Raw genomic sequence first — 24,877 nt, 5'->3', positions numbered from 1 at the left:
GTATCAAATGAGATAAATCTTGCTTGCACATACTGGGGTAGTACTACTAGTAGTTTAGTTTATAACCGATATTATGATTTTAAAAATTGTGTGTTGAAATATTAAATAGATGAGCGGTTTCTTAAAATAAAATCCTTTTTAGCGAGAGTTTTATGAAGAAGCCAATGTTTGAATACAGCATGGAGGTATGAAGGACTTCATGAATACAGGTTCGCTCTCACGTGCGACAAAACTGATCCATACAACCTCTCTAATCATTATCTGTGTACAATCAATATAAAAGATAACCCTTATCTCGTTCACACCCGGTTATGTCTTGTCCACTGAGATAGCATACGTCATTTTCATTTGTCAGAGAGCTCATGACCGTCGACCGTGACACAACTGACATTTTACGAGTACGAACACAAGGTGAGCACACCTTGAATTTCAACAAGGAAATGATCGCGAAGGACGTGGTCAGAATGTTTAAACCCAGTTCTGATTTTATGTTTTATTATCGATTATTTAGTAATAATAATAATGTTGGGTTCTTATATAGCGCCGGCTTTCCCACTCCGTGCTCAACGCGCTTTACAATTACAATAAGTACAACCAATAGATCTTGGAGAGGGGTTCACTTAAAATGTCTGCATAAAGGTACATGTGTACAACAAAAGAATGAAACAGTACAGTATTTTTTAAGTCTGTGATTTGTCATTTAACATTCTCCCTAAATTTAAGTTGAGTCGAGGACTGTCAAATGCTAGGCTTCAATCAAACACTTTTGATATACGCATTCTCCAAACCACAGCCGATAAGTATGTCAAAATGTCTGATTAGAATTTTTGAAGTCTTTATGCAGTTCTGTCAAAGTTGATGACGTCATACTGGACCTTTGCAGTATTACTGAAAATTTGAAAAGGATAGGCTGAGAGTGGGGGTGCAAAATGAAGGGGAAAGAAATATTTAGGAAGAGAGAGATAGTGTAACCATTGTCAAACAGAACACATAATTATCAATTTTAAGTGGGAAAATGAAATGGCATGAAAAACTTGAGTATGTTCCACGTATGTTGTGTAGGTTCAATCTTTCTAATTGTAGAGAATGTTCTCACAAGAGGGCTCAGTAGTGTTCAGTAACGCTATGCCAGTTAGAAGCCAGGAAGGGGAGAGTCTTGGCTGGCTCATTGACCGTTATGATACCATTTTTGCATAAAATGAAGTGGTTTGGAGTGTGATTTCTTTTTTATCAAGGGGGTGCTCACAAATTACAAGAGGGGCTTGACACCCTTGGTACTTTGTTCAGGGAGAACACAGGTTAAAGTTTTAGCTGTCAAAACAACACAGATAGCTTTTTCCAGGGTTCACTTTAAGTTTATGAAGTGAGATATCAAGTCAGTGTGTCCGTGATAAACCTGTACAGTTTTAGTTAATGTTGCATAAGATAAATAGGGCACAAGGACGGCTCACAATGGTACCAATATGTGTTGAAACATGTGACAGTCACCGTTTCAATTATTTACTTTTCAAAAATGAATGAGAACTGTATTAAACTGCCATCGTATTATAATTAACCTGTGTGGTTTCAGTCAGACTATTTTTTCTTTGGAGGAACTAAAATATGTGTAAAAAATGATTTTCCAGTTCAGTTTCTGATAATATAATCAAATTTTTACATGTATTGAAGTCACAGCGTTTTTAGGATCTGGATTATACCTGAAAACTAAAAGAAAGATTCTGATTTCAAAAGTAAATCAGGTCTAAGTCATACTGATCATACCACACACTCTTCCAATTAGTAAATGAGAAATATAACCCAACCCTTACCCTAAAAGAAACCAAGGTTATCCGTTGACAGGAAAATATCCCACAGAGACAGTTGTCCAATGGAAGTGGCACAATGACCGTTATTAGGTAGTCGGTATTGTAAAGCGGAATAGACCAATGGTTTTGGTGTATTGCATGTTTTCGTTTGATGGTAATGGAATGATACCAAATACATTTTAACAAGCCAGACGACCAACTGGGATAAAAGTATTGAACTTGTAATTAATTGGTTATTATAAAAAGAAAACAGTGAAAGCCTCCTAAATCTGGCGATTGTGTCTGGGAGCAATGTTTACAAACTTTTGAAAGAAAAAACGAATTCTCAGTAGACAAAATGGAGAAAAGTGTTAATGAGGAAGAAGTCTACTTCAGTGTTGCTATTAGAGAACGGATTATAGACAGACTTTTAGTGTAAGATGAGTTATACGACTAGGATGCAAAAAACAAAATACTTGGAAGTTGGAGTACTCATTTACAGATGATTCAGTGTCAGTTGTCGACTGTTACCATAAACAGACACACTAAACACAGACTTTACAACGTATAAACACTCACTGCCACGCTCGCTCTCAACCCTTGTAAAAAATGCATTCCCTAGTTGCACGAACACAAGGTCTTGCTAAGTCTGCTATTTTTAAACATGCGATTCATTTTTGATGATTGGTTCCCACCGAGACATACGGATTAGTTTTCACTTTTTTGTTGTTACTAGGATGTGTTTTGTTTACAGGTTGGGGGCTCGGTTTTCACTTTATATCAGGTGTCTTCTATCCGAAAACACATGTTTAACATTAACACTGTATCAATTAGGTGAAAAAGGTGACTTTACTTTAGTCTTCGTCTCCCACCCTCCCTGCTTAGATATGATATTCAGATAGTCTTTATTGCGCCATATGCATTTTGTATACACATCGCCGTAAACAACCAGTCTCTTTACGACACCATCCAAAAAACGTGCTTGCCAAAGTTTGCATGAACAGAAATATGTGCTCTAGTAGAAATACATGCTCTGGTTTTTGAGACTGTGTATACACAGAAATATATAAAAAAAAAAACACCCCATGAATTACAAAAAGTTGAAAGACAGAAAAAATTCATAGGATTTTGAAGAAAACAAGTTTTGGGAAAAATTACGAGGGGGATATACTGTGGGGGAGGGGGTCTATGGGTAGAGTAATGGCTAATACTCACACAAGCGGTACACATTTTTGCAGCATAGTTTTATCTGGTTTAGTATTTAACTTAATTTTTATCTCAGTTGTTTGGGGAAGGATTGATAGTTTACCCTGAACTCAAAAGCTTAGTTCAATATTAAATAATGATAGTTCAAATGCTTGCATATGGTGGCCTCCACTTTTTAAGATGCTATAAATCTGTGTCTCAATTAGTTCTATAGCAGTACTTTTGTTCTACTGTCAATGAAATAAATAAGTTGACATTTATAGGGTTGTCCATAAACATTATACGACTTTCACGGAACATGAAGCTATCCAGTAACATGTGTGGTTTTTCTGTAGGTGGCTATCAAAACCATCCGGAAGAAAAAAGTTGGGAACCCAGAAGACCTGGATAGAATCCGGAGAGAGATCAAAATCATGTCATCCCTGGAACATCCTCATATTATAAATATCCGGGAAGGTGAGTTGCATCATAGTGCATCATTCCTGTGGTTGTGTTTCCTTTTCCCAGTGTCCCAATGCAGGCAGCTGCAACTTCCATGCCACTTCCTTCATGAACTGTAAGCCGGTATGCCTGCATGAGAAAACAGAACATTGTGTAATATCTTCAACTCTGTTTCCTCCATGAACCGTATGCACTATCATATCACCCACTTCATGTCTTGAAATTTGTGATCGTCTCATCTGTCTGAGTCCAAATAAAATGATGCTTCATGCCTGACTCAAAACCAAACTTTTTTAGTAAAAATTAGAAATATTTGTGGTTCTCAACCCAACCGAATCCAACCAGTAACTTTTGATGGCATAATATTTTGAAAATGTTGACAGATAGAATGCAGTTGTAGGAAATTAATAGTGCAAACAAATGACAAAAATTTCAAAAAAACAGGACTGGGTTTCACTTCTACACTAGTGTACATAACTCAAAATATACTAAAGGGTACACATATAGATGCCAGACGCCCGTCTGTCCATATGTCCATCTGTCTTTGTGACTCAAAAAAACCTGGCTGGTTTGATTTTCAGTAAAACGAGTGTTTCTTAACTTGTAGATTTTTTTTTTCACTCCTGCCTTCCTGATATAAACTCAACAGAGCACTTTCAGTTCACTGGTTATGAAAAAAATTCCTTGTGTACATTCTATAGCTTTGGCAAACTTATTATCAGAACATCTGATACTATTTGTGGGGGGTATTATGATGATTATAAGTAAAGGTACACCAACTTTGTGCACTTGAACTTATTCAGTAGTTCAAGTCTGATTGTGTCCGTTCCCACTCTCACACTCATCCTTCACTTTCATCGATGTGTCATATTGGATTACAATAGTGGAGATTAAAAAGGTGGAATGTTTACTTTTATATTCAAATCTAAGATGTATTAATACCGATTCATTGAACAATTACTGACGATTTGTTGAGTTTCTCGAGAACCTTTTATTACTGAACTGTATACTTTGTCCAACAACTTTGGAGTCTGAATGGCAGCCATATTGAATTCATTACCGTGGGTGTAAAAAATTTGTAGTTTTTTTTCTTTGTTTTGTTTGTTGTAGTGGTTTCGGACCCACATCAATCAATTCAAAACCACTAGGAAATAATGTAAAGAATGACGAAATCGGTAAAAAATGTAGGCCCCGCCTTTCACTTGATTACTCAGAATATTGTGCCATTTTTAGAAATTTCTCCTGTGGGACTTTCCCGAACCTATCCAATGAGACACTAGACTTTAGACTTTTTTTGTTGGAAGATAAAAAAAAAATCTCATTTAAATTCTTAACACCCACACAACTGCAATATTTTAAATGAGAAATGACTTAATGATTTTTTTCATTCCGAAACACCTACGCTTATTCTGATATCATCGAGGTATTTGTGTAGGTGAGTGTTGATGGTACGGTACCTGTACTGTAATGGGGGCTATTCTTCAGTCAATGGTTGCTACGCCAGAAGTAGAACATTTCCGTTGTGTTGATTTATTGTTTCTTTTTATGATGTATTTGAAAAGTAACATTCCTAGCCTTGGTAATGACAGCAATTTATTGCTTTCGACAGACTTACAAAGACTTTCGTGTCTGTTGTCCTGGTTTATTGGATCACTTTTTTTATGTGATCCCAAATTCTTAGAAAGTAAAACCATACGGTTTCTGTTCATTTTCACAGAAATTATCTAGAAACTTTTCTGTCGGGACATAAAAAACTGAAAATGTACCATATCAGAGTTCAATATCCTTTGTTCCCTGCACTCTGAAAGGACACTCCACTTTGGCGATCATAAATAAAGTATACTAAAGCCATTCATTCATGTTTTGAACAATGCCAAAAAACTACAAAAGTTGGTAAAAAATAGTCGCATTTTGGTTCAATTCAACTGAATTTGTGAGTTTTTATATGAGATTATCATCAATAGAGCTTGACATAAAAAATATTTACAAATTTCTCAAATAAGATATATACCTGTTCAGGTGACCGGTTAATACCTATTATGGTAGTGCCAAAGACGGGACACAAATAAGGTTAACAGATGGTCAACCTTTGAATTAAAAAGACATATTTTATGGATTTTATCTTGACTTGTGACAGCCATTTATCACCCGATTGCCAAACTCACACAAAGAGTTACTAAATGTCAGCAAACTTTGAGACTGACCGAAACAACCTTTGTGCGATTAACGATTTTCAGCTGTCTAAGTCTGACCATAATACGCTATTAATTCCTCACATTTCATTCCAAAGAATCAGAAAAACGGTTCATGAGTAATGGTTGTGTAATGGTTTTGAGCTGAGCTAACAAAGACTGAACTGTGTGAATGTCCAGTTTTACGTATCTTGGCAATTTAGAGGATTGCAAAGGTATTGCATTCACTGGCTCACTGTTTCCATTAATCACAGGAGTCTGTCTGCTAAATGCTTGTCTCCCGTCTGGGAATTTTGCAACCAGTGTTAAACCACACTCATAAATCATTATTGCATAAATAAATCGAGTTCTAGTAATTTATTAGTTTACACAAACATACAGTTATTTTAGAGTTATGAGAGAAAAAATCGCCATAACTTCAATTTCATCATATACATTTGGAATTTATGGAAATTGATTCAATTCGTCCAAAAATTTCTTACAGTTTTTCAAGCCATTAGCTTCAAATTCTTGAGCCTAAAGACTTTGCTATCTGACTCAACACACTGGCTGGACTATTCTAACAGACGATATTTTCAAGTCAGATAGCTAAGTCTCTGGACTACAAATACTTGTATCAGGAAAACTGGAAAGATTGGAAGCCACATTTAGAATTAGATTGATTATGTAAATTTATGTATAATTTATGCATTCAATAGTGAGAAATTTGGTCAGTTGAGAGATTTGATCGCATTGACTACATTTGTATTAATCTACCTATAGTCTTGAGGTATGACTGATGCTACTTCTATTTTTGAATTTCGCTGTCCTCAAAAAATTAAAATGGCCGTTAGGGTCACTGAAATAGCAGTAGCATTGGCGGGGTCCCTCTGGACTACATGTATATCGTACAGTGTTTCTCTTTGCATCAATTCGTGACACGTAATTCTTGCATATTTGACACACTGTCAGATACATTAACAAACACATAATTAGTGTGTGTGTGTCCATCTGCATGAATTCCATTAGCCCTGGGTAGGCTACATTTGTAATAATTTTATGAAATGTGTTGGTTGGCTTGTCTGTTATGATAGTTCATTTTATTTATTTAGTCATTCATTACGTACCACAACTACCTGTTTATAGTGAGTCAGCAAAACAAATTAAATCTAGATTATACAAAATATTGATTTCCTCTTATCTGTGTAATGGCGATCCAAGTCACCTATGTCTTTTTCCTGTTGACTTCTCTCCTCAGTTGTCAATCTATCCAGTAGCACTCTGTCTATGTTTTGGTATTGACTTTCTTAGTCATTCTGCTACTGGGTGGTGGGTGTAAGGTAAATAACACCTACTGCCATTAATTACTTCGTCTTTTCCTGTTTGAACTTAAAGTGAACTTTAACATGTTAAGGATGTTTTCATTTAAAGTTCAATAAGTCGTTTAAATCAAGGTTTCTATTTTTTATTTTATTTTATACAAAAAGAGGTAAATAAATAATAAGTAAATTCCAAAACAAATCTTTGTTATTACCAGGGCTATTCAGAGTCATTGTATTTTAATATATAAACGTGAGTCAGAACATGAACTTGAACCCTGATTGAACCTGTCTAGGCTAGTTTTAAACACTTATTTTACTGCGTGCATATACCCAGTGCATATACCCAGTGCGTTGTTGTTGTCTCCATTGTTTTCATATCATGGTTTACCACATGAAAATTGATTTTGGTTAGATTGTAAGATACGTTGAATCGTTCAGCCCTCAATTGGCCTTCCCTTCACACAAGTGCTGGCTGATACTGTGATAGTGTGGCACAGACCAGGTTCTGCCCATCATACACAAAACGATATTACTAATTTGCATAAAAATGATGGATGCTATAAGAATGCAGTAGTTGCAAGATCTCCAAGACGATAAGAACATTGGACTAGTTTCAGTGTTATGTATCGTACCATCAAAATATTTGCTCATTTTATATGTAAATTATCCAACAGACTTTTTTGAATATCCGGAGACCGGACTATCTGTCAATTCTTCAGCGTTTACTGGGTATTGAGAGAAATAATATGTTCAAAGTGCAATGAGCGGACATATTTGATGATAGTTGTAAAAATCGGTGCATTGACCACATCGATTAAAAAAAAATGGATGAATGAGATTCATTCATATACCGGTAATAAGAAGTTGATTCGGAGAATTTCTGGTCGTAGATCAGCTAAAGGGTTAATGACTTATCATATATAACAGTACAAATACCCCACCTATCAAAAGGACACCTGACATAAATATTTTGAATAGTACCACCATTGTATTGAGTTCTGTGCAACTTGTTTACTTCCACTGACAGACACAGACCCCTGTTTGTAGTAGGGAAGAAGTTGACGTCATTTTGTTTTTTACCTTTGGGATATTTGCCGTACAGATAACAAATGTCCGGGCCTTTCAGACATCTTTAACGCAAAGTGAGTTGTTCACCTGTATTCATAGAATATCTTGGCACTCATATTGCGTGTTGAGTTTGTTTTGAAAACATCTTAATGAAAATAAATGACTAAAAGGTAATGAAGTGAAAAGACTACCACCTTGATTTGCGTACACGGATGTTTAAGAATGCAGTAGTTGAAAGATCTCCAAGACGATAAGAACATGGAATAGTTTCAGTGTTACACGTACGTATGACATCATCCTGTGGATATGTGGATTTTAGACTGTGATTGTTTCATGTTTATTACATCTTATCTCTGTCAATATCTCCTTCCAGGACCGACTAATTTTTTTTTTTTTACGCTTTCTGGAGTTTTTAAGTCTATTGTTTTTACAGAACCAAATCATTATTTTGTTTCGTTAAAGTTAGGGAACTCCAGTAACAGAAAGGAAAAAAAATTCGTTAAAAGTAAAACTGGAATAATTTCCTATTCTTTGTACCATTATTTTGGCAAGGTACTCTGTTAGAATAACTGGGGAACTCACTTACAGGTAGATTTTACCTGCTTACTACACTTAACAAAAACACAGACAGTATTTTTTGTGATTTGAGAATGACTGAAATTATATGCATGAGTAACTTGCTTAATATCCTGTACGTGCTGACAAGCATTGAATACATTGAGTAAAATCGTTTTATGTTCTGACTTCCTGTTAAAGGTACATTAAAAAAAAATGTCTTTCAATTTTTGGCCTGTTTATCAGAAAAAAAATTGTCATACATTAAATTTGCAGGTCAAATTGAACAGTAGTTTTGCAAGCAATAAAATCTCAGTAAAAATCAGGAAAAATTGGTTTTAACCCGAGGTGGTTTAGAAAACACATTGTTGTGGATTTTTCCCCTAGATTTTATGAACCTCCCTGAATACAAAAACATTTGCTGCATCACTAGTCTACAGGTAATAGTTAGATACAGTTATGCCAATTAACTGCTATGACTGGTGGCAAGGACAATTGTTTGTCTGTGTGTCACAGTCACTGAACACACCAAAATAACATTGGCTATGATTTATTAGTGTAGACTGTATACTGGATCAAAACAAACTTTCATTGTCCATAATTATGAGTGCAGCCAAGTAATTTCATGTGACTGGACGATATCTGTGAATACTCGATCTAGGCACCAAGTTGTCATGATTCACTGAGGGGTAGCGCACTGAAGAGTCACTGCTAATAATCAGGTGATCGTCTTTGAGGCTTGCAGCCAATTGTGTTTTCCAAATAATTCAATACAGAAGCAGGTGAGATTTGCATTGACATTCACTACAAAAGTAATTCTTGTTCATGTTTGCGTGTGTTTTATCTCTGCGAGTCTCATTTTCCTAAGCTCAGGGAGTTGGCTATCTGACTTGACATACCGACTCGCGACAGACTTGATAGTCAAGTCTCTGGGCTTCATTTTTCTATCAGATGAGAACAAGGTGGTGACATATAGACTGGAAAACTGAAATAAAAGATGGCAAAATAAAAACAAATTGGTCAATTTAGCCATCAGTTATACATATGACTGCAGTCTCTCTGTCTAGGTCAAGATGTACTGATAGATGGAAGCGAGATGAGGTGACAAGGAGAATGGAAAAGTAAGATTGACACGACAGATGGGTTTTTATGACAGATGGTAAATAAAAACGAAGTGGTCAGTTTATCCACTATGTTTTGAGTCTCTGTCTGTGCCTGAGTACACAGAGAGATGGTCGAGGTCATTTAAGGGTCAATATTTACCTCTGTTGGGGTCTAGGGAGATCTAATCTATTGTCAAGGTTATTGTGGACATTGACAATGGCCTTGAATACACAAAACTAGCACACTAACTTGGTTATCTCAGTTTTCCTACTGAAGCAAAACAACAAGTTTGACACGCACAAGATAACCCCAGTATTTCAAGTTGTCTGTGTTAAAGTTTAACACGTTAACGCGTTGTTTAATGTAAAGTTGCAGCCGACGTTGGATTGTCACAATTTTAATTTTCGAGACTGCTGCATTGTAAATCCTATTATAAGAAATAATTTTGGATTTTGATCAAAATTTGATTGAAGTTACAATACTGATGATGATGATTCAAGTTCTTTTAGTCATTGTCAACAAGTATAATATTATGATAATGTCAAAATTTTATCGTAAAAGTTATTTGAGTTTTCAAGTCAACATATCGGACTGCTATTCGTTAGTATAAGGGTGAGACAGTGACACTGACTGTCCTTTGTATGTAGGGAGTACTGCACTGATTATTTTTAGGGTTCACGTCAGACGATCAGTGAATTTTAGGGGCAAAAGTATTGAGACTGTGTGAAGGGCAAAATACTGAGTGGTCTTAATTTTGTAATTGAAGTAGTTGAGGCATCAGACTCAAAAGGCTTTGAGTTAGTAGGGGACTTAATTCTCGTATTAGACACCTGGTCAGCTGTGAAATTTTACTAGGGGTGAAGAACTTGAAAGGGGCAATGTTCGGAGTAGCCTAGATCGTACAAGAGGGTAAATTTTGATATTACACAGTCTTGTAGAAATTTATTACTGGCCAGGGGTACTTATCTAAATTGGACACCTTAGTGGCCATGAAATTTATGGGGCAAAGAACTTGAAAAGGGCAATGTTCAGAATGGCCTAGTTGTGTAGTGGAGGGTAAAATTGATAAAATGACTTGCAGTCCAAGAGTTTTATTAGGTACTTTTCTAAATTGGACACCTGACTGGCCATGAATTTTTAGGGGTGTAAAACTTGATAGGGCAATATTCGGAATGGCCTAGTTCGTAGTGGAAGGTAAAATTGGTAAAACTACTTGTAGTCCATGAGTTTTATTAGGTATTTTTCTAAATTGGACACCTTCCTGGCCATGAATTTTAGGACGTCGAACTTGAGAGGGCAATGCTCGGAACGGCCTAGTTTGTTGAGAGGGTAAAATTTTGATGTGCTAGTCTAAGAGTTCTACAGTAGTTGGTATGGAAGTAGTCCAAATGCCGAAGTGGTATCGAATCATCTCTCTTATGATTCAATGAAGGATAGCACTGGACTAGTAGTTGTATGCGAGTTCATACATATAGCGAATTTCATAATACCGTGCAGCTTTTCTGTTTGATACAACCACACAGAAACCAATAAGAAACTGGACATGCTTCACTTTAAGATAGCAAGATTGAATGAGTAGATTCTTGCTACAGTTTGTCTAAGAAATGAACTACACATGCCACCATACAGATGAACATCGCAAAGGACATTTTACTACGTGCCCTTCATCGGGTGTTTGATACTAAGAAAACATTGGTGCCCAAATGTCTGCATGGAGTTGTAACACATTGAAATGGTTTATTTCATTTAGACTAAATGTAGCAAAAAATGCGATCTTGATATTGAAGTGTGGCATATGCAGTTTCTTGTTGTTTTCTGGGTGGTTGTATCAAACAGAAAAGCTGTATGGTTTTGTGAAATTCACTGTAGCTGACTGGTAGCCAATGTAAGGACACCAGTAGACAGAACTTTAACATACATGTAAATAGACAATATCAAGTATGCAGAACAATTGAGTTTGTAGTAAGGTAGGGTAAAATTCAGAATGGTCTAGCTCGAAGTACGGACTATTCTTGATACACACCTGGTTGACCATGTGTACCGTGGCTCACCTTTTGATGTTATTTGTATCCCGAGAAGTACGGGTCACGACAAGAAAAGTTATTTGCAAACAACGCTTGAGAGAAAATTGGCTACAGGAATGCACGGCTTGGATTAGTTCCAAAAATACTAAAAAGGGAAGTCTTGGTATTTCCATTTTGAAATCAGGGTTTCTGACAAATTCCACAGATTGGACTTCAGAGAGGTCAGTGAAATGGGAAAGAATGGACACTATTTTAGAAAAAAAATGAAAAAAATGAAATAAAATTGTGAAAAAATTGGCAGAATCGTGTGATATGTGAAATTTTGGATGTTTCATAGGTTAACATTCAAAATTGAACCAAAATTCTTGTTAGTTTGGTTGTTGTTTTTTTTGAGAGGAATAAACACATGATGTACAAATATATAATTTACTGTTTTGTTTTCTACTTGTTGGTTTAAATTTGTAATGAATTATGAAGTAAAAGAAGTGAGTGCATGCTCCTATCATCTTGAAGATAGTGGTGTGAAGTTGCCATGCTTTTCAACTCAAGCAAGTAAATCATTGTAGTAAATCTTTCTTAGTCTTGTACATATAACACAATTTGTTGTGAATTATTCCAATTTCCTTGTGTTCATGTTTATGGCACTCAAACTCAAAGTAAATTTTGTCTGAGATCTGAGATCATCAGATATGCTTCAACTCTATGTAGAGAATGATTGAGTTTTTCTTGGTCTTGCTATTTCTTGTCTGGCATAAAATACCTGTTTTAATGAAGCTAAAGGCACGGCTGTATGTGTGGCTGTGATTTCTAAAAAAAAAGAAGTTTATATAACAGATTTCTATCCAATAGGATATAGTCGACGACATGTCTACAATCTCAATAGCACCAATTTAGTTGTGTCTCGGGGTACTAAAAGTCTAGAGAGAGTACATTAGAAAGCTTATTGTGTAGTCGTCCATAGACTAAACACCATCATTTTAGCATTGATAATTCTGGCATGCCATGCAGTGTAAGACAGTCATTGACAGAGGAATGCTGGATAGCTTTGTTACGAGTTCAACAGGTCATATCACCTCCCAAAAAAACATTGCACAGAAAATAGCCAAATTGGGATTCCAGGTGGATGGAATTTACCACAGATTTGTCGAGTGCTTTGTTGCGGTATTATTACTATTTAGAATGAATTTAAAGAATTAAAAGTTACACCCACCATGCCTGTTGTACGGTACAGGTATAGGGTAGGGTAGCCTAGCGGGGGTTGCTGTACTTTGAAAAAAAAAATGTACATAAAGGTCTGCATTAAGATGCATTCTTGTGGATTTTGAAAACAAAAGGTAAATACGTTGTTGCTGTTTTATTTTCTAGTTAGTTGAGCTACAGCAAACTTTGACATACTTGGATTAAAAAGTTTTCTGTAAAGACGTTACTTAGTGCGTAAGAAATATTTTATCGTGCGGAAGTGACTGCATGTCTGTGTCAAATTTTTATCTAAATTACGTCTCATTGAGTTGGCTGTCAGGGTTAACCACACAAGAAATAAAATCCCTCATATGTGTAGTTTATGACTATTTGTTCCACTTTATTGATAACAAAAATCCTTGTGAAAATCCTTGGGACCCAGAGAGGAAGATCCCGATGAAATGACCTTGTGTTTGAAACTCGAAATTCCTGGAATTGTTCCTTTTGTCTTCCTTGCTTTTCAGTTTTGTTTCTGGTTTCAGTAATTTCTGATGGTCAAGTTTCATGGCCATTCTATTGTTTCCTTGCCATTTCTTTGTGGTTTGACATTTTTATGTTCTAACAAAATAGGCGATGATGCACGATACAATTCATTTGTAGGTCTATCAATGCTGGAATTTTTGTGGTTTATTTCTTCCTATAGGCTCTTAAATCTACACTCAACAATTTATTGCAAAGGAACATGTCTGTCAAAAGTATAATGTATAAACATAGCTGTTTTTTACAACTCAACAGTACTACATGCAAATATTTTCCCGCCAAAATTCTTGTTTGCTACAATTCCAAAATGTTTCGGACTGGATGTAGAAAAAATCTATTTCTAAACAATGTCAATAATTTAAGTACTTTCCTGCCAAAAAGTTTCTTTTTAGCTGTAAATTTTTTTGGTACAATTCTATAGTATTTTTGGACAGGATATTGAGGAAAATTCTCTGTCTATAGAATAATTTCAAAATTTCAGAGTTACCCACCAAAAAGTTGAACAAAAACAAAAATAACTTTTTTTGGTTTGTACTACATTTTAGACTGAATATAGAGAAAAAGTCTGTGTGAATATAATGATGTCAAAATTGTGGCTAATGACAACCAAAGGGATGAAAAAAAAAAAAAAATTGCGAATTTTATATTCATGTTGTACACATACAGGGGTCAAGTTTTCTTAACCAGTGTTCTGCCTTGTTACAGCAAGTCAAGTAAGGACGACATTGTCCAAGCTTGCCCTTCAGCTATATTTAAATTCTGATGAGTGAAACAGAGCAAGTTATTTTCAGAACATGTGCATATGTGCCTTGTTCTGTCCATAGAGAATAGATAATTCAGTAATTTGATCCTGCTATCTACACCTGTGGTCCCTTCCTTCCCAACTTTCTCTGCTCCGATGGTGTTTTTCCTTTATAACAAAAAAGAAAAAAACATTAAAATACTGCGAGGTAAAAATTCCACTGCTGTCATTGGAAGAATTTGCTGTTGACATCCCTGGAGGCAGAGAATGTCTTGTTAACCCACTGAAGTAGGGCTCTAGAAAAGAATTTGAGTCGAAAAAGAACTTAATGAAGTGAAAGCCTTTCAGACAATCTCCTGAGGATGTTCACCATGGGCCTGTTTGTTTTACACTTTGATAGTTTAGAAGAATACAGAGCTTCAGAAGGAGTTGGGACCATTTATGTTGAATAAACATATAAAGTTGTACACCGTATGCAGGTTCATGTCTGGGGTGCATTCCATGCGTTTTAAACTAACTGTGCCATCATGCAGAGCGTTTTGCTTGGTGTGGTCGGAATGCCTCGGTAGGAACTAACAGTTCAGTCATGTATGTATGTTGTTTATTTTTCCATACCTAGCACTATAAGAGAATACCTGTTTTTTTTTTGACATTGCTGGTTTGTATTACTATGAAAGTTTGATATGTAATAAACAGTTGAGGAGCACTTGATAGTATTGTTTGTTGTTGAACACAACCACCAGGTCTTGAATTGTTGTAATGATACTAAATGGTTTACAAGAGTAACTGTCAATACTTCTAAGGTACACTGTGTACTGATATGAAGAGGGGAAGAGGGGGTGGGGGTGGGGGGTGAGAGATGGGAAAGTATCATATGTTTGCATCAACCGATTGGATCAGTTGGAGCAGGATGGATGTAGTTTCAGAATTATTATGATATGATCTGATCGAACAGGTATTAACAAATGTGGTGTCCATGAGGGATTATATTGAGAATGAGTTGTACAATACTCAGATTGATGGGAAGAATGCAGAACAGAGGGACACCCCCCCCCCCCCCCCCCCCCCCCCACCTTTGGCGCTTACATCCAGTGGGAGAGAGATTCTACAGTGTCGGGTATTTCATAGGAAAAGGGAGGAGGAAGATCAGCAATACTAGTGCCCATCATTTCATGACATCAATTACCTTTAGATAAAAGACACATTACAGAAACCAGGATCATGTTTATTTTAAAACTTGAAGTGCCGCAAATCATGTTTCCACAACTCACTTCAGTTTAAAAGAAGAAAAAATATGTCACATTTTTTGTAAAGGAAAACCTGTTGATACCATGTATACATATACTTAGTTGATATTTATTGCATGGTTAATTAGTCAGCTATGACATCTTACGAGAATAAATCTCAGTTCTTTTAAGATGAAATGAAAAGTATGTCGCTTTTGAACTTTCGCCCATTGAAAGTAAGAGAGCCAACATACAAGCATATAATCGAGATAGCATTAACTTTCACTCCCTCTGCTCTCATAAATCTTCCTTTCGCTGATAAAACATGGAACAAGATTGTTTTTCACTTTGGAAGACATTTCGGGAGTGGTTTACCGATGTGAAATGAATACTTACGGTATTTTGATCACATGTAATGACAAGTTTAACACAAGCGATACTGTGTTTAAGGAGAATTAACATATTTAGTATCGTGCCAGTAAAAGCCCCTGATTTCCACTTGAAGTTTTCAAGAGTAAAAAATGGCTCTCTACTCAAGGTTGAAGATAGAAATTAAACTTTTAACCTTTTGAATAAGCTAACGTTTCCCACGAAACGAAGCTGGAATGTGAGACTTTTTAAAAAAAGTTCAGAATAAAACTCACTGAGTTAATAAAATGAAATGATGGTCAACTTTTTTTGTATTTTCACGATTATATTTCTAATTTGTAAATGTTTATTTTAGTATTCTGCAAATAAAAAAAGATGGTGTAGTTAAATTTCTTGCAATAGTGAGACGTTGACCTTATCAAATTTTCAGAATTTAAAAAAAAATGAAAGTCTGCCGGAAGTTGGTGTTATGATCGTAAATCTAAAGAGAAAGAGCATCAGAATATCTTAATAAAAACTTTCATGTCAAGTATGGAAAATGAAAAATAATGCATCAAGTTATCCCATTCTGTTACTGGAGACTGGGTAAATAATTGTAGTTTGGACAGTTTGTGTGTCAGGTGGCGGCTGGGGGGGGGGGGGGAGTTTGCAAGAACACCTGCCCACTGAATATGGCCAAATCCCTGAACTTCAAAAGTAGGTTGGCTTGTGTGTGGTTAGCAAGTTTGACAACTTAGAATTAGTTTTTAACAGATTCCAGTCGGCCGGCGTCACTTGTATATAAGTGAATTGAAAGATCATGTAATGAAGTAGAGTGACGGCTGTGATGTGATGTGATACAGATGTACCTAAACTTGTTAAAAGTCTAGTAGTGTGTAGGATACAGGCAGTGTATATCAACCTGTGTTTAGAAGACCCTTTGCTAAAACCTAACGCTAATTCAACCTATGTACTGTACGTCCGTCTGTCTTTTTTTCTTCTTCACATTTGTTGGCTCGCATGCCCGATTTCCAATGAAGTGGAAAATAGTCGTATAAACGTTTCATGCAACCTATCGTTACAAAGCTGTTGTTCATTTATGGGTGCAACTCTTTGTATTCTAGTCTAGTTTTAATATTCCCTTGGTATTGCATGCCCTTGTGTGTGTGAGGGATGGATTTTGTGGTGGTCTATCTCTCTTGCATGGAGATCATTTATGTTGGCAAACTTGGGTGGTAACTGGTAATCCTAGTACAATGTCATAGTTGACTGCCAACAACATTGTCATCTATCAAACAAACCATTTATAGTGCAGTCCTAGCTTATTAAAAGAATTGATGTATGTCTCCTACAAATTCACTATTATAGAAATGTATATATTTTATGCATTCTTCACGATATACATATGTATTTCCTTTCACATTGTTGTTTTCGTGCAACTTCTTTTTCAAACAATGGCTACATGTAGGTGCAGTAGTTGTCCATTTTCCACAATGCTATTTTCTGTATTCACATTGCTTTCATAATGTATTCCATTTAGGTAGTTAGAATGTATAAAGACAACATGATAAGAATTTACTTTTTTGTCTAAAATAGTCAGAAGTGTATTTTCTATAGAAAGGAATACAATATGTATATATATAACTGTAAAGAACACAGTACAGTAAAAAAAAAAAATAAAAAAAAAAAAATATTTTGCTGGACCAGTTTAGCATTTTGACTTCAAAAAGACGCAATTTGAAATTAGATCGAGAATGTTACATCCGGGTGCCTCAATACACAATAACAGTTACTTAAATGATAGAGTCTAAAAAATAAAAAAAATAAGTTCCAACATAAAGGTCAACTAAAAATTTCTCATGACTTTTGCACCGAAACAGTGACAAGAAACCCATTTTTCTGTCATTCTCCTCCCCAAAATACCACACTTTTTATGAAGTGTAGAGAGTGTTATCGACATTACTTTAAATACCCGTGTTATTTAATGATCACTTGATGTGAAATGCGGTGTTTTTTGCTTTCACTGTTTATGCCTACTTTATAGCTGGGTGAGTTGATGCTACATTGACAAACAGGAATTTATTGTCTTTGCCCCATTTGTCGTACGCTGATAATTTCATTGTTATCTAATTTTTGCGGTTTATCTTTGATTGTTCTCGCACTTCTAAAAGTATTAAAGTGACATAGAGGTCTTTTTTACTACTGTCTGTGTAAGGGTGACACTATTTTTTTTCTTCTCTTTGTCATTACCCGACCGACCCAAATTTTCAGCTCTACCATCAAAATATTTTTATTTTTTTTAAATTTTCACCCGCCCTTAATATTATGCCAAAGAATAAGTAAGTGTCTTGACTGTCAATATCATCTACAGTCATGGCGGTGGCGGTGACACTTGTTCATGAACAGAGTTTCTTTTTTCTTCTTATTCAAGAAATAAAGGGCTGGGATTTTTTTTTTACACTGCATGCAGAGAAACATCCTGTATTCCTTTTGTTAAAATTTTACCGAATTTTGGTTAAAAAAATTGCATAAAAGTGAAAAATTTTAATGAAATTGTAATGCTCGTATAACTGTTTGTATCTATAGAAATTATGATAAATTCAAAGTGCATAAAAAAGATTTTGTTTTGAAATTGAATAGATGTGTCAAAAGAATTGATAAATATTTGCATGATGGAAATACTTGAAATAAAGCCAAACTTATCTGTGTTTAGAAAAGCAGAGATTAACAGACCCTTGATTCTCTATGTCAATGAATAAAATTATGATAAACATTTGCAAGGTCAGACATAAATCTTTTTCCAGATGTTTTGAAAAAAGTTGTGTTTTTTTATTTAAAAATAGTTTTTGGATTTCAGTGTTTATGTTGTAAATAATTGACAAAAAGAATTCAAAGCCAGATAACCCCACCCCCTTCCCCCACCCCATTAGCATTTCTGTCAACTCAGTAGATTGCAAAAGATGCCCCAATTGTCAATCATCCATAAAAACCAATAGGTATTACCTCAGCCACCTGTCAATCATCAGTACAAACCAATAAGGATGATCTCAGCCACCTGTCAATCATCAGTACAAACCAATAGGGATGATCTCAGCCACCTGTCAATCATCAGTACAAACCAATAGGGATGATCTAAGCCACCTGCAGAATCAGAACTTTGCTCCCTCCAAAAGTTGTGTATCTCCAAAAGTTGTTTCTCGAAACTCATAGTTGGACTTCAAAATATTCAAATATTTATTTCCTTGCATATATATAAGACATCTTTTCCAATAACCTTCACCCGATATAAAACATTTGAAATCTTTGGATAATCATACCAGTCCTGTAATTTAAGAAAAACAACACCAAAGAGATAAAAGTCTATTAGCAGCCCAACACCAAACATTGCAATCGATACCCATAATCAGATCAAGATCAGAAAACTGAGATTCCAAAGTGTTTCTACTAGATTGTAATTTCTTACGATCCAGTAGAGGTTCTTGTGACAGATATTTGCTAGATAGCCTGTTTTCACAAAAAGTTGTTAGTGATGTGATTGGTGCTCAGTATTGAGTCACCTTTGGCTCGATAATTGCAGTCTCTCCCGTTAATCAAAAATTGACCCTTTCAGGTGATGTTGTTGTATTTATTTTGACTTGTAAACATTAATAATTACTTGATAACCTGTTTTCACAAGAGGTTGGTGTTGTTGGTACACTCTGGTGTTATATTTGTCACCCTTGGCTTGTAATTGTAGTCTCTCCCATAAATCAGATATTGACCATTTCAGGTGTTGTTGTCGTATTCATTTTGACTTGTAAACAATAATATTTACTAAATAGCCTGTTTTCAGAAAAATGTTTGGGTTGGTACAATCTGATGTCACCATTTGGCTCATAATTGCGTCTCTCCCCTTAATCAAATATTGACAATTTCATGTGATGTAGTTGTATTTATTTTGACTTGTAAACAAGTTGAACAAGTTTACCTAGTATGTATAGTTTTCTTTGATTACAAAGTCATTGACATTTCAGAGTAAAAACAGATCAGCTGAGTGCCTGCTCTAGTTAAATGTATAGCAACAGCAAACAGCTTTTGAAAATCTTTTGAAATAAAAAAAGGGCAAAACTATTTTTCCAGAGTTTAAACTACAAGAAGTATGTCAGCTCTAGTTATAGCTTCTGAAATTTTCAAAAAAATAAAAAAAAGGGAAAAGTATTTTTTCCAGAACAACGAGAAATTACATGTGTGCACTGCACTTTGGAATATGTGGGAAATCTATATAATCTGTACTTACTTTCAGTGGAATATATAAGTTAAATTCTAAAGGTGTCCTTAACATTTGAATTCAGGAGTACATTGTGCATGTATTTTGTGAAAGAACAGCCTTTCTTTATATGAGTCTAAAGATAAAAATAGAATCACTGAATAATAATACTATGCAAACAAAACTTGACTCTTACTCTTGTCCTTATGTGTTTTGATTCCAAATTAAATGGTAATTGTGGAGTATTTGGTTCCTGACAGAGACAGACAACAGACAGCAGGGGTATAGGGTTCTTGACAGACAAACAGACAGACAGACAGACAGCAGTTCACTAATGAGAGAAATGTAAACTACACTCAAGCCATTTTTTTGTACTTGTTAACTTCTCAGTAAATTCTATTGAAAAATTTCAGATTGTGAATTTTTACACTGCAAAAAATGTTTGATACTTGAAGCATCTTTCCAGATATGCAAACTGTGTGAGTTTGGATAAAAGTAAAATGTGTAAAAGATTTTTAGTAGAATTTTAAATTCATACTTTCATAAACAACATAACTGGTACCCATGTGTGTGTATATATATATTAATCTTGATTTTTTTTCTCTCTCCTTTTATTTTATAGTGTTTGAGAGTACTGACAAGATCATTATTGTCATGGAATACGCCAACGGTGGTGAACTCTACGACTATCTCAACACCGTTAAACGACTACCCGAATCAGAATGTAGACGATTCTTCCGTCAAATTGCATCAGCTGTTTATTACTGTCATAGGGTAGGTTCAAATTGGATTTCTAGAGACACACATCTGGTCCAGGGCTTCATGCCAAGTTTGGTTTGTAGATCTCTTCACAGTGTTTTGGTGCCAAGTTTTGCGGACCTCTGCATAGTATGGTGAATTGGTAGTCATACAAAATATGATTGGTATAGCAAACCACTTAGATTTATCACCACAAAGGTTTCTACTCATGCATTTTTTGCATACCGGCAAGTTTTCAACTTCGAAAAAAAAACACATTCTGTTCTAAAATAGTGATTTGAACACGCGTGCACTCAGTTGTAGATTTAAATGTGTGATTCTTAGAAACTGATCGATTCAGTTGATATTTTCTGAATACCTACAGCACTAACAAGCTTTAGCATGACATTTTACTCAGTAGACACATACAAGTTTTATGTCTTCAAATCAAATGCTATGCTTAGATTGTCAGCGCTGTAAACTTTTTATATATCTTTGTGCTTTTGAAACTCAAGTAACAGAAGGATAAAATGATCTGGTAAAACTGATTAAATGTAGATTTTCATGCGTACAGTAATTTTGTTTGGGAATTCCAGTCAAAATTCTGACTGACTTGGGTAGATTTCACACAACCTTAACTGAAGGTACAAGTCTGATATTAGAGAATATATTTTACAAATTGGCCAAAAAAAGTGATAGCTTTTGCTATCAGCTAGTGGGCAATCAGGTTGAAAAAATTTGAAATTCATGCGAACTTTCATGCGTGCTTTCAAAATATATCTACATGGTCTGATTCATCATCAATACCATTACTGTATAATTCTGCAACTAGCTGTTCTAAAAATCTCTTTTCTTCCTCTATTCCAAATCCACAGAATAACATCGTCCACAGAGACTTGAAATTAGAAAATATACTACTTGATGAAGACTATAATATAAAAGTAAGTCTAAATATTTTGGTTCTTGTTTTTGTGCTGTTGTTTTTGCACAAATTCTGTTGTTTCAGCTGGGGTGCTTAAACAGAGATGTCCCTAGTTTTTTACAATCAGTGAGCTGTCACAAGAAGATGAATAACGAATCTTGGGTCTAAAAATAAAAGGCTATAGTGTTTATAATATCTGACAGTGTGTAATTTGAACCTGCGGTCTCAAAATGAAGGGATAAGAGTGGTATCTCAGAGGTTGATAACATCACTTGCCCGTGATAGGAGGTGTTGTTGTCCCAATAGAATTTTTTTTTTCTGACTCTTTGCAAGATATTTTCTCTTCTTATTTTTTTCACTCTGCAAGTAAATTATATCATCTGTGCAGAGTTGAAATTTATATTATTACAGTAGTGGGTTTTGGAAGATTTTGTGTTTGTGTATGAGAATTTTCATTTCTCTGAACTTCAAAACTGTAATCTCACAAGTTTATGAGAAAGTTGCTGAGCATGACCTAAAGTGTTTCCATGGTAACCTTTCCAGTTGCAAATAACACTAATAACAAAATTTATTGCAATATATATCTTATCTTATTAGTATGATCAAGCTAACTGAACGTCACTTTCCCATAAATTGTGCAAGAGTTTTGAGAGATAACCACAGACACAAAAAAGTACTGTTAAAGTCATGAGCTTAGACTGAACGTTTGCACAGATCAGTTTAATCATGCTATAGGAAGATAGAACTACGTGACAATTACCATTTTAAATCTATCTAAGAACAGAACAGATCATGCCACTTGACTACCTGGGTGTTTATGGTTGCCAAACAACATCCACAATTAGCTATAAGTCACTTCAAAGTGTTTGAAGCACACATGATGTGAGTTAACTATATCCCAAATTAGCAACTCATTAGTACATGTGAATGTCCTAAAAGGCTGGACAAGGCACGTAGATGATTAGGGCATCTAAAGTTACTGTATAATGACTTTGTGGTGTACACCAAGTCTGCAAATTGGTAGGGTAGGGTAGGGTACGGAACAGTAGACAGTGAAAAGGGAACCGTTTCCAGCAAAATTTAGAACTCTCAAACACAGTGAAGTCATTGAAATCGGTGAATTCCACTAACTGCTGCATCTGGTGATATTGAACTGCTGGTCAGGAGCATTCATCTCAGTTGCAGCTTAATAACAACAGTGCATGCAGGAATTGGAAAGTTAGAAAAGTTTCCAACAAATTTTTTTTCAGTTCCACCTATAGTCTCGCAGCATCTGTTGACAACATTGAACCTGCTGGAATAAGTTTTCGTGAGAGATGTTGCTTAGCAACAATGAAGGAAGGGAACCGTAGAAAAAACAAACAGTGATCTAAGTCTGGCGTATAGTGCCAGGATGAGGAGTGTAGTGTAACTGGATTATGACGATAGTATACAGATATATTTCATCCTGAAATCAACAGGGGTACTGTTGATGTAATAGATTACTGCCAAGGTGTTGATCTCAACTTTTAACCTCTCTTGGCGAACTTTCAATTTTTTTTTTCTGTCCAAAGTTTCCACATCCTGATTCATCTCCTTGTACAGAGAAGTTAGTCATTGCTAAAAGTTCAAAACACTCATTGTTTAGTGTAAAAGAAATCAGTCAGGGCTAAGCCTTCAGTTTGAAAGTTCTAATTTCGTTATTAAAATCTGCAAAGGTTAATTGAAAATTGTCCAACTTGTCAAAAATGCTGATATTTACACATCTTCAAGTCATGGCATCATGCACACAAAGTGATGACATATGCACACAAATTGATGATGACAAGTATTCAATTTACATATAACTAATAATATGTTATCCCTTCTGTGTACATCAAAAAGCAAAGACAGATGTGACATGTTATTGGTCTATGCTTACATTAGCAGCGAGTTGGTATCCTTGCACCTGTGTAAACTAAATTTGAGGACATTGGATACATTCCTATATGGTAGCCATGATTACATCACTTTGTGTAATTTATGTTATTTGTGTGTGGTACTTCTTTACTCCAGTGTCCACCATACAAAGTACACTATAAATGGCAAGAGTTGTAGAGATTCAAATATTTTCCAATTTTGACTTAAATCATTGTCAAGAATACGTAGAAAAGTGTCCACTCGTTGTATATGCAGAAATCAGGGCTCATGCTAGGGAGTCCACCACTATTCCTATTCCTAGCCTTAACCCCCTAGCTTGAATACAAATGTTCATCTATCGACTGTCAGTCCACTGTTATTGTACTGTTCTTATTCTTTTTTTTTATTTTTTTTTTATTTTACAGATAGCTGACTTTGGCTTATCAAGTACTTTTAGTTATGATGAACTACTGCATACATACTGTGGTAGCCCACTGTATGCATCACCTGAAATTGTCACTGGTCAGCCTTATCATGGACCAGAGGTAGGGCTTTCTAATGAATTGTTAGTACTTTCATTTATACAGTCTAAGGAGGTATTTATACAACCCATAATTCGGAACAATTTACTTTCTCGTCTTCTTTTTCACAGTAAAGAGTGATTCTTCTTCTTGTTTGCTTATTTGCATATCACCATAGCACCTTTACATGTGCAAAAGTTTTTTAATTAATGTCTTCGAAGTTCAAATTCAAGTTTTTGGGAAATAGAGTATAGAAAGAAACTTCTGTTTCTCATCCATCAAAGTTCAGTCATCCATGTACATGAGTTGATAAGTTTTTGTTGATATTTTTTTCATTTGCTAGGTGGACTGTTGGAGTCTGGGTGTTATTTTGTATGCACTAGTATATCGTACTATGCCGTTTGATAACAGTGATTTTAGTCGGTTAACAAGACAGATATCACAGGCTGATTACTATGAACCACCAAATCCAGCAGGTTAGTTGAAATTTGGTTTATAGTATGACATACAAAAAATGAAAATATCAAAAATGTAGCTTTTGTAGGAAATAATAACTGAAGATACTGATGACTATGTCTTAATAGTTGAAATAATCAAGCAATTCAAAAATCTTCACTATTAAAACTCCACACAATACATTTGTCTAAACATCGATAAATTTTGTTGATTGCATGCTTTTTTTGTTCCAACTGCGCTGTTGGTATTACCCGCTGCTAAAGTTATTGTTTTCAAAAAAACTATTTCTCTATGAAGCAAAAAGCCCTGTGAAATGCTTAGAATGTTCCTCTGTCAATCCATCCACAGGAGTTTTTCCATCTTATCTGTCGGCCATCTTGAATGTCATTTGACCACGTTCAGATTA

At 35.2% G+C, this 24,877-nt stretch overlaps 1 protein-coding gene across 2 annotated transcripts in view; it reads left to right on the top strand.

The window, feature by feature from the left end:
• Positions 1-24,877, top strand: part of LOC144450871 (NUAK family SNF1-like kinase 1) — a 30,283-nt gene that overhangs the window by 907 nt on the left and 4,499 nt on the right. Inside the window, exons 2-6 of one of the 2 annotated variants that reach the window (XM_078141654.1) lie at positions 3,326-3,446; positions 20,579-20,730; positions 21,570-21,635; positions 23,920-24,039; positions 24,359-24,491. In XM_078141654.1, the coding sequence (XP_077997780.1) occupies positions 3,326-3,446; positions 20,579-20,730; positions 21,570-21,635; positions 23,920-24,039; positions 24,359-24,491 (592 nt within the window). Of the gene's footprint in view, positions 1-3,325; positions 3,447-8,169; positions 8,274-20,578; positions 20,731-21,569; positions 21,636-23,919; positions 24,040-24,358; positions 24,492-24,877 lie in introns of those variants that run through there. The other variant, XM_078141725.1, reaches the window with a different exon arrangement.

The sequence above is a fragment of the Glandiceps talaboti genome, chromosome 1 (genome assembly GCF_964340395.1).
Source record: "Glandiceps talaboti chromosome 1, keGlaTala1.1, whole genome shotgun sequence".
Lineage (NCBI taxonomy): Eukaryota > Metazoa > Hemichordata > Enteropneusta > Spengelidae > Glandiceps > Glandiceps talaboti.
The sequence above is the reverse complement of the archived record's forward strand: the minus strand, read 5'-3'. Positions and strand labels throughout refer to the sequence as shown.